The 16,484-nt window shown below is 38.0% G+C and overlaps 1 protein-coding gene across 3 annotated transcripts in view; it reads right to left on the bottom strand.

Moving 5' to 3' along the window:
• Nucleotides 1-559: 559 nt before the first annotated feature.
• The window catches only part of ZC3H13 (zinc finger CCCH-type containing 13), a 45,080-nt gene continuing 29,155 nt past the window's right edge, over nt 560-16,484 (bottom strand). For 2 of the 3 annotated variants that reach the window (XM_085325022.1, XM_085325024.1), the window contains 8 exons: nt 12,647-13,190; nt 11,557-11,660; nt 10,104-11,123; nt 8,495-9,004; nt 6,323-6,478; nt 5,119-5,319; nt 1,653-1,816; nt 560-1,047 (listed from right to left, as the gene is read on the bottom strand). In XM_085325022.1, the coding sequence (XP_085181148.1) occupies nt 877-1,047; nt 1,653-1,816; nt 5,119-5,319; nt 6,323-6,478; nt 8,495-9,004; nt 10,104-11,123; nt 11,557-11,660; nt 12,647-13,190 (2,870 nt within the window). In that variant the 3' untranslated portion in view covers nt 560-876. The remainder of the gene's footprint in view (nt 1,048-1,652; nt 1,817-5,118; nt 5,320-6,322; nt 6,479-8,494; nt 9,005-10,103; nt 11,124-11,556; nt 11,661-12,646; nt 13,191-16,484) is intronic. The other variant, XM_085325023.1, reaches the window with a different exon arrangement.

The raw sequence follows: 16,484 nt of genomic DNA, 5'->3' as shown, positions 1-16,484 counted from the left end.
TCACTTCTCAACTTCAAATCAACAAGCCTCTAATGAGGTCTCGGAATCTGTAACATCTGACAAAACGTTACTGCTCACTGCCTTTACTGCTAATGTCTGAAGGCTCCTGAAAATTAGTGTGGAATACCCTCAGGTTGCTGCATGGGATTGATCTGCCCTGACACTTAAGAGAATGTAAAACATATGCACTAGTCACCCTCTGTTTCCTTTGTAGGAAGCAGCTATTTCCAAAATGAAATTAGCCTCATATACGCCTCTAAGACTAGTCATAAATCACTTTCTGGAAATTTTTACTTCTTTCCAACAAAGGAGAGCTTTAAGTGACTAGACTAGATTTTGGTGTCCAGAAATAACAAAAGGTAACTTATGCTAAGGATGGAAAGGAGTTAGTCTTGTCCAAATCCAGAACGACACCAGAGACTGCTTTCATAAGAAAGTGATTTGAAAAGTGGAGGTAGACAGACTCCCAAGAAGCAAGACATTTTAAAAGTTCCATGTACTCAGAGATCAGTGTGGTGGTGGGGAAACCCATTCAGAATGAGGAAGAGAGATGCACAAACAGATTTCTTCAGTTTAATATCAGGTGGTGTTATAAACTGCTAAAATCAGACATCTTCACATTATTACACTTGATGCACCATAAAACAGGTTTATGTTACAGTGTAAGATTCAATGTTATAAAACTTGCAGAGAAATGCAAACAAAAGTCTTTACTTTCTACCACGTTTATTCCCATCTAAAACCCACAATTCTCTTCTGTGTAAAACAGTCTTTTCCTCCATCTTCCAAAGCTGCTTTCTAACCAACCAGTTCTAAACACCAACAGCAACATTGGTAGTGGGAAATCAACTAGAAAGTGCTGCTGCAGCCATTTGCTTAAGATACACACACTTCTTGCTGGACAGCAGGTTGTGGAATTTTACCATCTTCTGTCTTTTCTTGCCCAGAAACTTGGCACACAGTCTTTCTTTTGAATAACCGTAGGCTCAACCGTAACAAGTCACTATCCATTGCTGCAGGATTTGTGTAAGTTTGTTTTGTTGCACCCTGTTGAAATTAAAGAACAAACTAAAATGAGTGGCTTTTAATATATAAGTTGAGGTTAATATACATTAAACTCAAGTAGTCTCAATAATTACAGCTGTACATATTCACTACAAAAACTTTGAGAATGATTTTTCTATTAGCATACAAGATCATAAAACCTGCTGCAGTGTGAGAAACAGCTGAAACATTTTTTGTTTAATTTTAAAAATAATTTTATCTTATAACTCTTAACTTGTAAGAACAGAATCTTATAAGCCCTACAAAAGCCCACAGAATCTTTAGGAGGAGAATTATTCAACAGCTATCTTTGGAATTGTATTTTAACCTATTACTTTAATAATATATTCTCTAAATGCAGACAGTATAGCTCCAGAACCTAACTCCAAGAAAAGAAACAGCACTTATCACTAGTCACAATCTTAAATTAATCTCTCAGGCTAAATAAAATATAAAAATCCTATGATCTCTTTCAATAAAAGTCTTTTCTCCATTATTTAAAGGACTAGGTCAATTCCAGAACAACAAATGACTGATACAAAAATAACCACCCAGAGCAGAATTTGTGTTTCCACATTTTAATCAAGCTCTGTAAATGAAGTACTTGCCTTTTCATTCTTCATTAGCTGTTTACGAATTGCAGAATCCCTTCTAAAGCATAGCGCTTTACAGCAAGGACCCAGGTTACTGAGAAGACCTGCTCTCTCTTCTTTTCGTAGAAGTGCAGCCATATTCAAGGCCCCCAGCTCATGTTCGAAAAGGTTTTCTGCATCTACAAAGATTTGACATTTGCAAAGATCAGCCTGTACATGGTATTCTGAAAATGGCAATATACACAATTATGAATTTATTAAAGTTAAAAACAATCCTACGAGAGAGTTAACAACCCCTCAAAGCCTGACTGTTTGTATCTCTGCCTTTTAAACAAGGTTGGGAAAAAGAGGACATTGCAATCTGTGGAAAAAAATGAGCAAGTCTTTCACCATCTAAAGGGAGCATAGGTACACTTGTAGGTAGCTTCAGCACTGAAAAGAAATACTGAGACAGCAATTACAAAGAGCTAAAAGTCAGATGACAGCTCCAGAACAAAGGAGAGGGTATCACTCATGACTGGATGTGTGCAAAGGAAGGTGTTTACTACTAGTGTTAATCAGACAATGATTTATGTCTTGCTTCTCTTGCACGATGTCAGAGAACTGTACCAGTGTCAAAATAGGATTTATATGGCTAAACAAACGTGAAATATGATTATGCAAAATAATTCTGCTATCCATAGTGGATGAATCTTGAGCGTAAGTCAATAGATGCTAATGAACTACCTCCTCCTACAGGCCCTTCAGAAGCATTTTTTAATAGGATGCAGAGTGGCAGTACTAGCACTAGTCTTTTAAAACATCTATCAGAAGAATCAATGTGTAGCTGTTAACACTTCGACTGTGTTGCTTTTCTGGACAGCTCCTGGAGGACTACTCATTCTGGGACATCTTTTCTATGAAATGCAGATATAAACAAGAAGAGTGTATATGCTTGGACAGCAGCTTACTAATTTAATCATTCTTTCACATGAGATGGGAACATAATGAAATAATTGAAAAAATATTTTAAGTAAGGTATGTAGTAAAGTCTAATCCAGGCATCTTTATATAGTAAAAGACCAGGTGTTTAGCAAAGACTCCAATGCACAACTGGAGATATCAGCAAACCTGGGCAAAATTTAACCTCTAAAAGCAAAGAATGCTACAGCAATTTGGCAGAATACATAGAGAATAGAACAAGGATGTATTTTTAATCCACTCTGATCTTCTGATGAAGCTGAATACGATCAGTTTTAAAACAAGGTGAAAAGAAACAGAAAAGTTACAAGAAATTAAGGGCAGGTGAAGGAGAACTGCACTAAAGTCATCAAAACCACCCCAATAGACAATCAACAACTCAAGTGACAAGACACCAAATGGCTACTTCAAAGATAACACTATCTGCTTGTAAGGTCTGCCTAGGTGCCAGATACTGATTGCATTTGCCAACTGAGCCGAATCCTTAGAGAAAACAATTGCATTTAATAGATGAGGGTAAGTTGGTTACAAATCTCATTTCCATCACATACTGCAGATTTTTGTTTCTGAAGAAATCTAATTCAAACAAAAAATCCCACAAACAAGCTATAATTTCCTTCTTCTGCATTTCAACGCACCACCGGAAACTGTTCATCCACAAATATAAACCAAAAAAGGGAAAATCAAACTCAGCAGTAAAACAGAAGAACACAAAAATTATACCACCACAAAGTCATCCAAAGTGAAAATATCACATTTTCACTGTAACACAATGCGAACATCTAGCTTAACTTCATTCACTTTTTAGGGTACCAAAATATGTACCTTAACTGAGACTATACATGCCTGAATATACTGTCTGCCKGCAGTTTCACATGTAGTAACTTTGAGTGAGGCACTGTGCACATACTAAAGGGAAATTAGTGGAAGCATTTAAATCCTCTCTCCTCTCCAACCTTCTGCTAAACCTGCCTACGCTTAAGACAACCTAGAGGCAATGCTGGAGAGTTGCTTACCACCACCATTTCTCTGGTCTTTCTTTTTATTTCTAGAGAAGCAGGAAAGAACCACAGGTTATTTCAGGTATCATTTTAAATAGCCAGTGGAGTGATTCTGTACTCCAGTTTCTGTTGCAAGGAATGCCTGATATGAGGTATACAGGAAAGTTACAGCATATAGTTCATACCTTTACTGTGTCAGACAGTTCTGCAGACTCAAAAAGATACAATATTGTATCAATTACACATCTGTGTAAATTCCCAAGCACAAGAGCTGGAATATTTTTAAACTAAAAGAAAGCTAATGCGTAAGTGCCCCCAGCAACATAYGCAGTGGGACACCTGTAATATTAATGCCAGCTACGCATGTCAAACTATACTCTTTATGCTGCATTAAATTTTTTTGCATTTAATTTGGCTTTAAGAAAGTGGAAGCAGTAGCAACAGCCCTTAATAGTTTTAAAACTTAAACAGCTCATGAAAGCAGTGTCATTCACAGAAATTAATAAAGCTGCGAGAAGCAAATTCACTTGTTTTCTTCTCCATTATTTGAAAGCAAACTTATCTGAACTACTAGGTTAACAAGACAGAGGCATGATAATTAACATTGCAAAGAATTTAAAAGTTCTATTTCAAATAAAGCAACCAAAAAAGGAAATCAGGAAAATCTGGTATTCCATAAAAACAGGGGCTTTACAGATAATATTTTTTTCATATTCATATACTTATATACAAATCTTACAGAGAGCAAATGTTCCATAGTCTTAACAAACAATTCTAACATGTAAGTTGTTGCAAGTAGCTCAACTAGATCCCAGATGACAAAGAAAAAATGAGTATTCTCTCTCGTGCAAAAGCCCTATTTACCCTATGGAACTACAGTAAACAGTATCGATACAGGTCATGCCCCTATCATCTATCTCGCATAAGTAATATCTTCTGCCCAAATTCTCCCTCCAAATGCTGAACTTGCGTATTATTCCATCTAATTCTCCACTTCGAACAGAGGGATAGCATATACATTTCACTATGCTCCTCCTTCATTCTGACCCAGTAACTCCTATCCACACATTTTGAAGATGATCTTTAGAAAGAAACGAGAACATGTGGACACCCTTCACAGAAAATAAGAACATCTTATTTCTTTTTTATACTATTACTACTGATTCACTGCAGAAGATCATTAGCTCTCCAAAATGCTGCCAATACACTTTAGGCCAGGAAGGCATTAATTCAGGATGGTCTTACGGAAAGAATATTCAGCCAGGATGAAACATATTTTTTCAGGTAATTAGTCTAGATCTCCTTGCCCAATGCTGTAATTAAAACACTAAATTTGATTGACATACAGCTGTATTACATTCATACAACTCTTCCTCAATGCTCAGTGTACACTTTCTATGGCCATACAATCATAACAGAAATCAGTATCCACCTTGAAACTGAAAATAATGAGCTAGCACAAATTTCACAAGCATGTTTACTAGTCACAAAAAGACAGTTTAATTCCTGGAAACAATTACCTTTAGGCTTTTCTAATACTCTCTGGCAAGTCTCTCTTATTTTGGTGAAGAGTTCTGGTCCTGCCAATCGTTTGGAAATGCCAACTCTCAACATAACAGCGCCTGGCGTGAATTTTAGGAGTGCAGCCCCAGGCTCCCTTGGTTCTTTTGGCTGCTTTGGCATAAGACTGGACCAATCCACATCTATTACATCTACAGGATCTGCAAAACATTGACAGAAAACTAGTTATCATATTATCATCATCCCCTACCACAACTGATTAATTTCACATACACTATACATTCCTGCCTCCAAAAAGCAGCACAAATTAGACCAATATTGTTCTGCGGTTCTCAGCAAAGACTGATCCTTACACACTTCAGGTAAGTGTTAAAACTCCTTTAGATTTGTGGGAAAAAAGCAGCATAGGATTCCTTTAAAAAAAATGCTTCTTGGATTTCAAAAGAAAACCTAACATTTCGTTTCATTTTTATAGCAACCTCTTTTGTGAAAGGGTGCTTTACCCTCCTTAGTCAGCAGATCTGGATGTATCACAAAGCATTCACARAAGTCACAGTACAATGAAATGTGGTATGATAGATCTAAGTTAAGTGCTTAAAAACCTAGTAATCAGCTTTGGCTGCTGCTCTCTGCTGTAACTGTTTTTTCAAAGGACTGTTAGACAATTAATTGAATAACCATGTAACAATGTCTGTTTAGTACATTTATGCTAGAAAATATAAACACTGATCATCATATCCCAGATGACCTAACTGAACTTACAGCAATCAGAAAATTTCATGCTTCCCAGTGTATTTGGAAAGAATTTCAGCATGGCTAAAATCTGTTCTTAAAAAATTAGTTCCAAATAACAATCAATAGCAAATGGAAAAATTTTTTAAATGTTTACAAAGGTAAAGCTTATCCTTCTAGCTAGAAGTAAAAAGATATTAATATTATTAATTAATTAATTAATATTATTAATTAATATTATTAATATTGTTTCAGAACACAGCTCGCAGTATTCTGTTTAGTCACCTCTGTACTTCAGGCTTACCTGGCCATTTACCACAACAAATTAGAAATACTGAAAAACAAATAAACATTCTGAATTCTGAAATACTGTCTACACAGCATTACAAATTGAAAAGGATGAACCAGCACTATGCACAAACTGCTCTGGTCTTTATATTTAAATAATCATAACAAGAGGTTTTGCTATACTTTTACCAGGCATCTTCTCATCCTCCTGTTGATCTTCCCGCTTTTCAGCGTCACCCGCCAGAATTTCATCCAGTTCATCATCACTGATTGGCTCATATTCTCCAGCACCTGACCCCAGTGACTGCACGTCATCAATCTTTGCTTCATCTTCTCCTCCTACAGAGACAGATCCATACTTTAGCTTTAAAGCAATTACTCTTGTTCTCTAAACATGCTATAACTAGGCTGAAAAAAGAGAGAGGTTCAGCAAATTAGCTTGTTAGCTTTTGGGGACAAGAATATTCAACGTGAGAACAGGTGCTCACTCATGGGGATAGAGAAGTAATTTTTCCATATACCATGTGACAGCTTATCATGACAGAAGGCCTTACTCGGAATAAACCTATGTTGATGGTCAAGCATGTAGTTAATAGCATAAATCTAAGTTAACATCACAAAGTCTTTCACGCTTTTGTACAGGAATCTGAATTCAGGATTCAGTTTAAAGGCTCTATTACAGAAAGTAGTAGCAAAATTCCCAAATAGAAAAAGGTGCAAGACATCTGGAATGAAGTAATTTATCATACAGTTTTAAGACTCTTTGAGGAAGTCACAAGAACTTCCTGAAGAAAGCTATGCCAAATTTCCTCACTCCTACCCATCCACATATATGCATACATATATATCTATACTACATGCATAAACATATTCCTTAAAAACAGTAAGCATAAAATATTCAATTCAAAAGTTGAATTTTGCAGCTTATGAAAGAGTATGTCCAAAGGTATGCTCTCATCTCCACGATCACAAGATCTGATTCAAGCATTCAGAAATCCTACTGCTGCAAACCCAGGCTTTCTTAGAGTATGACTTACTGGTGTTGAGACCAAGGCACTTGCAATCAGTTGCACAAGACAAACAAGCCAGAATTTAGAGGAGTCTTCTCCCTCTAGATGACTATTTTAGTATCTTCCATTCCCTTTCTGAGAAGTAACAYTACTTTCCCAGCAGCTCTGTTTGTCTGCCTTTGTAAAAGTTACAGGAGAAAAAACAAACAAAAAAACCTAATCTCCTCAACTAACCTACAAATCAGCATGGAAAAAGAGAAAAAAAAAAAGTAAAAGGCACACTAGCAGAGTGCAAGCTATGATACCTTTCTCATTGAGAAAAATGCAAGTAAGATCAAAGTCCTGTTATTTTGTATAAAACTACAAAACTCTGATTTGCTGTTCTTTCTGCTCCTGAAGACTTCAGGCCTTACAATTCCCGYCAGCAAAAATTCCAAATTCTATAAAACTTTTTCCTCCCTCAATAGATTAAAAAACATTAAATAAAAATTAAATTAAAAGTGAATTTACTGAACGTAAATTTAACACAAACCAATTACTCTGGATCCGAGAGTCACGCTGCTGCTCCATTTTTGATACTAGTTAAAGCTACTTCCCAAGCTCACTCTCCATGCAAAACTAAAGCTGTTTAATCTAGGTGTACCTCACTGAGTTTGATTTTCAGTGTTTGCCTCTTCCTACATTTGCTTTTTCTATTAATCCTAAGCATGCTTTTCCCAATATCATTAGGGACAGCAAACTGAAGCTACACTAAATATCATACATACATTTCACCTACAAATCAGACAATCATTTCTACGATAATTGGCTTTGCACACACTCCTCTCCCTTCCTCTCTATCCAAACAGCTCCAAGTCAACAAGTTTACTGCTTTTTAGGACTATGAAAAACAGGCAGAAGCTGCGTAAGGAACGATTAACTTTTCTTATTTAAAACGTATCTTCGGCAGCAATTTTTTTGCTCATTAGCTATCACTTCCAAACTAAGAAACAGATCTTATAATGACATAACAGGACAATGGAATTTTTTGTGTTATTCTTTAGTAAGCTGACTATTCAGAAATGTTACACCTTGGCAAAATTTTACCTCAGATCATTTATACTTGTTTGTCTCAAGATTTCTTTAGAAATTAACAATTAACATTAACTAACATTAACACAACTAATAACATGCTCCTCAGAATTATCTCACATTGTATCTTCTTCCACGGTAGAAAGGCCAGAAGCAATATGCATTTCAGAGAGTAACCCTTCAGCAGAAAATTATTCTAATATAGTTCATCATTGTGCTACAAGGGAAAGAATAAAATATGTGATTGCCTTGGTTCTTTCCCAGAACATCTCACCTTCTAAACTCTCTACTTTTTCAGTTTCATTTCCATCTTCAAATCCTTGTAAAGGACCTAAATCTTTGTCTGGTCTTTCCTTTTCTGAAGCTGCAGCATCTCGACAAACACCATCAAACTCCTTTTCATGATCTCTGTCAAGTTTTGTTTCACTGTGTTTTGCTGAGTCCTTTTGAGAGGAAATATCAAGAGTTCTGTCTCTATCTCTTTCAGTAGTATCAGGTAGTTGCCTGTCTCTTTCTCTGTCCAGCTCCCTTCTTTTTTCCCTCTCTCTCTCTCGTTCTCTGAGTCTCTCTCGTTCCCTGCTCCTTGGCCAATCTTTGTCAACATCTCGATCCCAATCTCTCTGTCTTCCCTCTCTCCTGTCTCTGTCTCGTTCTCGATCATGTTCGTGTCGATCACGCTCCTGAAGCCTTTCCCTGCTATCAAAGGATCCAGATCTGGAATGGACCTGACGATCTGATTCAGGAGAACTTCTTCTTGAACTGTGGCTTCTTGAATCTTGACGATCTGAATAAAATATTTTAAATACATGCATGACTACAGCAAGTGAATGTAATACCATTTTACTAGATCAAAGCATTTTAAACATTCTGATACCCAAGTGGACTTCTGAAAAGCACTGTGATACTAATAATGCCTTCAGATTATCTACAGATTTAACCTTACTTTAAGGTTAAACAAGGTATTTCTCCTATTCCCCGCAAACATTTTTCATTGGCTAATTCCTCCTGCTACAGAAGTCAAACTGACAGAACATAATTTACACATGAAGGTACAAAATTTAGGTAAAAACTAAAAAAAATGAATTATTTTCAAAATTATTTTCAAAGCATAGTAACGCCTCGGCTAAGCAAGTGATAACTTCAGAAAAATGATTTCAAGCATATAACTATGATAAGAACACCTGCATTTTTCTTCCTTCATGTACTACCACAGCCAAATTGCTTTAAAGAGAAGTATTTTTTTTATTGATGCTGTTTGTATCTTAAGAAAAATGCTTTAGCCATTTTTTTTACAAGAACTACAGAACTAAAAATAATTTAACTATGATTACTTTGATCCAAAAAGATGATTTTCATATGCATTAAAGCATGCCTAACAAGGACCAAATTTACTTCAGTGAAAATATCTCCCAGTATCATAACGGATCTCTCTTCCAGACAAAAGGGCATTTTATTTTTGCATACATTTCAGTATTTTCCTATTAAAATGAATGTTAGTAATGAACTTAAAAACATTATTTATATGATAAAGCTACCTCATATGTTCTGTCAGCACAAAGCTTTTTTCTTTTTTGAGAGTTTCATTTGCCCTACAAATTACTTTATCCTCCAGACAGCATGAACTGCTAAGTCTGACTGAACGTTTTTGTGAAAACAAAATGGTAATCCATGTCCACTGAGGATCAGCTTTTCAAGTATGGTAACACTTGCAGAAATCTTAATTCAGTCTAGATTTACTATGAATGGCAGAGAGCCTCTCCTTCTCCCATCACACTAATTACAAAAGAAAAGAGTATGCAGCCATGCAAGAACAATTTGTGATTTACACGTTCTCATTTTCATACAGAATGATAGATCAGCCTCACTAAGACGTATCTTATTACCTGAAGATGTGCTGCGACTGGGTTCCCCTCGTTTCAACTGATCAATTCTGGACTTTCGTTCACCAGTGATTTCTAAGCTTTTCTTCTCTCTGTCTCTGTCCCTATCCCTGTCTCTAGAGCTACTGTGTAGGATCCTTTTCCGTCCAGTCTGGTCATCTCCACTGCGATGAGCCGACTCATTGGAAGGGGATCGAAGTCTGCTTGAGGCATGGCTCCGATTGCTACCGAGACTGCTGCTGCGCTTCTGATCCACAGGCTTACGATGTGGTCCATCTTCTATAGTAACATGAGGGGTTTCCACCTTTTCTCCCCTTGTCCTATGACTTTTTCTATGCGAGTCTTCAGTGTTTCTTTCCGGAACAACAATGTCACTGCGTTCAGGAACATCTTCATCTGACCAATCACTAAATGTTGTATCTTCTCTTTTTGGGGGGACTTCTGCCACAGTTTTCTCAGGTGGTGCTTCAACCAACTCTTCTTTTGTTACAGGGGGAGTTCTTGGGCCTTTTTTCTTTTTATGATGCGGAACAATTTCTTCATCAGAAACTTCAGAATCACCCTTGGACCTTTTCCGCTTTTTCTCTATATTTTTCTTTTTTTGACCTTTCTTGGGTGAAAAGACCTGATTTTCCTCAGCCGTCGACTCATTAGTATACCTTTCCACTCCACTATCATCATCTTTCTTTTTCTTTGTTGCCTTTTTCTGTACTTTAGACTTCTTCTTGCTGTCATCATGCAGTCTATCAGATGCATCTCTTTCTTCAGAAGGACGGTGTCCAAGGCTTTCCTGGACCCTGGACCTGGAGCCTTCCGTAGCATCTGGTTGTTCTCTTTGCTTATCTGCTGAAGAAACCCTTTCTTTAAATTCTGGTTCTTCATAACGCCGGGAGCTTTCCTTTCTGTCTGATTTCCGCTCTTCTTCTTTCCAGCGACTCTGTCTGTCTTCTGTAATGTGAGAGGGGCTCAGTGACCGGGATTCCTGTGGTCGCACAACCTGGCTCAGAAGTCTGTGCTTTTCATCTACAAAATGGGAAAAAGTATGTACTTCTATTGTTAGGAAGAATAAGTTAACATCTGATATACTGTGCATGCCAAAAAGTGTCAATCAAAACAAATGATCTATTATTTCAGTTACATTTTCCAAGCTTTTCTACTGCTGCAGAAGCAACAGATAATTTCCCTTTTGGTAAACACGAATCTTAAAATGACAGATATAGAAGCCACTGTCACCTGACAATACTAACATATAGTGACAAGATGAAGATATAAAACAAATATAACAACATAAAGAAAAATGGTATTGCACAGAAAAATCAAGTGAGGAAGACACTTTAGAAGTTTAACTTGTTTTTTCTATTTAACACAATTTTTCTATTTTTTTTCTATTTAAGGTGTTTTCCACAGTTAGAGGATAAGCTAGATCCAGCAGCAAAGATAGCCCAGTCCTACTTACTTTTATCATCTCCACTGTTGTAAGCATCACTATCGGGAGAGTGCTCACGGCGACGTTTGGGTGACTGACGAGGACTTGGACTACTTTCATTTCTGTGACGCTTCCTGTGGAACAAACACGTTCTGTCAAATTTCTTGAGGATTCATTGGGGAAAARAAAAAAAAAAAAAAAAAAAAGGAAAAGAGAGCATCATCCCCAAAAGAGCATCATCATCAATATAATTCCTGAAATGTAAGTACATCCTACAGACAACAAAATGTCTAAGGAATGCCAAGAAGTTTTGCTATTTTCTACCTTGCTATTCCARAACTAAGTACAATCAATTTTCTCTGTCATAATTACATGAGATATCTTAAATTCTTAAACTATAACTCAAAGTTAAGATAGTTATCTTCTTTATTAAAGAATACAAAAGACTATTGAAATCTTTTTTTCCTGTGGCAGTAAATCCTGCATTAGATGATTCGTAAGATTACACAAGCCTCTTACACAGAAGATACTGATTATTTCCAGGCAAAGCAGCCAAAATGAGGGGGAGGCAAGGAACAAACACACACCACACGTTTACTTGCACATAGTTCATTAAATTTCTGTGGAACAAACTACCCTTTGCATTACTAAATGTTCAGGACTGGGAGGCTACCAGTGCAGGCTTGAACAAAGTTATGAACAACTGCTACATGTCTTGCCACACTTCAAAACCATCAGCAGTCTGCTATACTACTTCAAACAACACTGCGTTAATGAACGCAAGGCTACAAAAATATACTTAAAAGGGAAAATGGCATGGCTTGACCCAACTGTTAGCTTCTGAGCAGTTCCACAGTTTTCCACCAACAAAGCTTCAGACTAACTTTACCAGCATGGTTCAATTTCACTGACTGCAAGAGCCAAGCTCTGATTTTGGGGCCACCAGCATCAGCCATGCTGGAGAGAGGTGGCTCCAGACTGGGCATCTGCAAAAACAGGGCAGCAACTTTCCTGCCCCATCTTCTCCTTTCTCCACCTTATTAACTCACCAAAATTGACATTAAAGAGTTTTTCTTTTTTTTTTAATATTTTGATTGAAGTAATAATTATATCCACTCACTTGGATTTTCTTTCCTCATGGAGATCTCTTGTACTTCTTTCTTCTCGGAGATCGTCTCTCTTATCCCTGCGGTCTTCCCTTCCTTTCTCTTTGTCATCCCAGTCTCTCTGACGGTCTCTTTCTTTATCCCTGTCACGACCTCTCTCCCTTTCTCGCTCTCTTTCTCGCTCTCTTTCTCGCTCTCGCTCCCTTTCTCGTTCCTCCCTCTCTCGCTCTCGCTCTTTCTCTCTCTCTCTTTCTCGTTCCCTTTCCCTGTCATGGTCCCTGTCTCTATCACGATCACGTTCCCTATCTTTGTCCCGCTCTCGCTCTCTCTCTCTTTCCCGAGCACGATCTCGTTCTAATTCTCTTTCCTTCTCCCTTTCTCTTTCCCGATCTCTTTCTCGTTCTCTCTCTCGATCCCTCTCTCTTTCACGTTCTCTCTCCCTAGCCCTTTCATCTCTTCTATCATCGGTCCGATCTACCCTTCGGTCTTCTCTTCTTTCATCACGCTCAAGGTCATCACTTCTTCCCTGATGTCGTACTGGTGAGCTTGCTCTTTGATCTGTGAAGAGAATCAGGTTTGGTTGCTAATTGCTAAAAACAACTTCTGCTACACTAATTAAAATAATAAWAAAAAAATGTTTTGACAATCAATTACACTAATTACAAGCAAAAAGATTTGTTTTGGCAATTAACATCTGTATTAACTGGCAATAAATAAAAAGGAACTCCCTTCAGAACCCTGAAAATTCTCTTGAGGAGGGAGGGGGAAGACAAAGGGCAGTACTAACTTGAAAATTTTTTAGTACTGAGGGAGAGGCCTTTCCTTATTTTAGCTGAAAGTCAGTACAAAAATCTTTATTTTCTACTAGATTTTTCTGAATGGCTTCAAAACAAAATTAGATGCTTCACACCCTAGCTGTTATATTGTATTACTGAAYGATTCAAAATTCGGTACAAAAACTTGAAAAGCTCAGAACAAMACTCTTTTAAAAATGAAATATGGAAGCAAAACTGCAAGAAGTTTTCAAACACATTCACTGCAGATTCCAATAGTTTTAGTCATTGAATTTTTAAATGTTCAAAAAGTAGAACAGAGACATGGAAAAACTTCTACGTATACGGAAAAGTATTGTGATCCTGAAGAACAAGTAAACTGATTTAATTAAGAGTATTCTCAAGCCTAAAACTTGGGTGCATTTTGTTAATTATATTTTAGATTTGATTATTACAATAAATTCTGACTATTCTGACTATAGACAAATTCCTATGCTGGTGTTAATAGTATTTGAACAGTTACAATCAACAGAACAATTCTCCCACAATATATATTAAAAGCATTATACAAAAGAACAAAAAAGATATATATGGATAGAGGTTGATTTTTTTTGTCCAGTTTAAGGCTGACAGAGTGCACTTCTCTGTAAACTGCGACAATGTCCACCAGGCGCAGGCAGGCAGAGCTTGAACAGTACCGAGTCAATAAAGCATATTTCCATCAGTTTAATCAATTTTAGACTCTGAGTGAATTAACAACAACTTAATGCTCCCTTGCTACCAGGTAAAATTAAAGGCAAACTTGAGTGACATTTCTGCTACGGATGTAATTTTTTTTAAAAAATGCAAGTCATCAATCCATGCAAGTGGTTCCATGAACAGCTTTCATATCCTTTTAATGGTGCTTCTAACTTTGAAATATCACTTACTATGATTACTCAATATTAGATTATATATAAGTTCTGTAACTCTTATTTATTATGCTAGTTTCGGTGACAAAATTCTTATGTGAAGCAAAATACTCAGAGGTGTATTAAACAAGTAAATATGGGTACTCGGCACTTAATTAAATCATTAATATGATTATGTATTTGAAGCACTTTTCCTGTGGTGGTTGGGAATACCCAAACAGTTGTTTTAGCGGAATAAAAATAACTCAAATTTGCAAGTTTGTATTTTAAAAAACACACTAAAAAGATTCCGTATATATGCTAGAAGTATGTACCAATCAATATCTGCCTTGTTTTTTTTTTTCTGAATGACAAATGACAGTAGTCTAATCATGCAAATTTGTCTTAAATWGAAACTCTCAGAAGGATTTACTATAAAGAGAGCTACATTTTTAAGAAAGAAAAGAGCAAATGCTATTCCCATTCAAGTTCTTTATGAATCTGCTTAACCAATCTGATAGCCTTCTAGGATGGAACGACTGGCTRGCTAGATGAGGGGAGAGCAGTGGACGTTGTGTACCTTGACTTCAGCAAGGCTTTTGACATGTCTCGCACAACATTCTCCTAGGCAAGCTCAGGAAGTGTGGGTTAGACGAGTGGACAGTAAGGTGGATTGAGAAGTGGCTGAAAGACATTGCTCAGAGGGTCGTCATCAGTGGCGTGGAGTCTAGTTGGAGGCCTGTGGCTAGTGGCATCCCCCAGGGCTCAGTACTGGGTCCCATCCTGTTCAATTTCTTCATCCATGACCTGGATGAGGGGACAGTGTGCCTCCTCAGCAAGTTTGCTGATGGTACCAAGCTGGGAGGAGTGGCTGACACACCYGRGGGCTGTGCTGCCCTTCAGAGAGACCTGGACAGGCTGGAGAGTTGGGCAGAGAGGAACCTCCTGAGGTTCAACAAGGGCAAGTGCAGAGTCCTGCACCTAGGGAGAAATAACCCTAGGCACCAGTACAAGCTGTGGGCTGACCTTGTGCAGAGCAGCTCTGCAGAGAAGGACCTGGGAGTGTTGGTGGATGACAGATTGACCATGAGCCAGCAGTGTGCCCTTGTGGCCAAGAAGGCCAATGGTCTCCTGGAGTGCATTAGGAAGAGCGTTGCCAGTAGGTTGAGGGAGGTGATCCTGCCCCTCTCCTCAGCCCTGCTGAGGCCTCATCTCAAGTCCTGTGTGCAGTCCTGGGCTCCCCAGCACAAGAGAGACATGGAGCTCCTGGAGAGAGTCCAGCGTAGGGGTACAGAGATCATCAGAGGGCTGGAGCACCTGCCCTACGAGGAACGGCTGCAAGAGCTGGGCCTCTTCAGCCTGGGGAAGAGAAGCCTGAGGGGGGATCTGATCAGTGTATACAAGTACCTGAAGGGAGGGTGTCAAGGGGACGGGGACAAACTCTTCTCAGTTGTCCCGTGTGACAGGACAAGAGGCAATGGGCAGAAGTTGAAGCACAGGAAACTCTACCTGAAGGTGAGGGGGAATTTCTTCCCTGTGAGAGTGATGGAGCACTGGAACAGGTTACCCAGAGAGGTTGAAGATCTCCAGAGAAGGAGACTCCACAAGGCCCGCCTGGATGCAACCCTGTCTACCATGCTCTAGGTGACCCTGCTGAGCGGGGAGGTTGGACTAGATGATCTCCAGAGGTCCCTTCCAACCTTACCGATTCTATGAATTTTTATTCTGCAAGTGAAACGCGATCCATTCAGTGACTTCGCTTCCAGAAATTTCTCTGTACTGATGACGTATGTTTACTTCTAAGATTTTTGTTCCTTTTGTTAATGAAGAATTCAGTACGAGACAAAAAATATAAGTTACTATATAATCTATTAGGTGATTATTGGGGATGGGAGGTAGAAGAGATAGATGAAAGCTTGTTTGCAAAAGCCATCTACCAAGACATGTTTAGATTGCATGGGTTTGGCTAACAAGAAAAGGAAGCTGTAGGTTAGGTTTCTGAAATCCTGTCTTGAAGATAGAGAGAAGCTAAAGCAGACCCTTTCACAATAACAAGCAATATAGCATAAACGTTTCAGGGGACCAAAAAGCGTCTTGAAAAGTAGCATACAAAACATTCCTTTGTAAGCAGCCAGAACACAGCTGTCACATCCAAATCTGAACTCTTCTACAAATGGAAAAAAAAATTC

The sequence above is a fragment of the Rhea americana genome, unplaced genomic scaffold, assembly GCF_003343005.1.
Source record: "Rhea americana isolate MKP2758 unplaced genomic scaffold, rheAme1 scaffold_95, whole genome shotgun sequence".
NCBI lineage: Eukaryota > Metazoa > Chordata > Aves > Rheiformes > Rheidae > Rhea > Rhea americana.
This window is presented reverse-complemented; position numbering and strand designations above follow the sequence as displayed.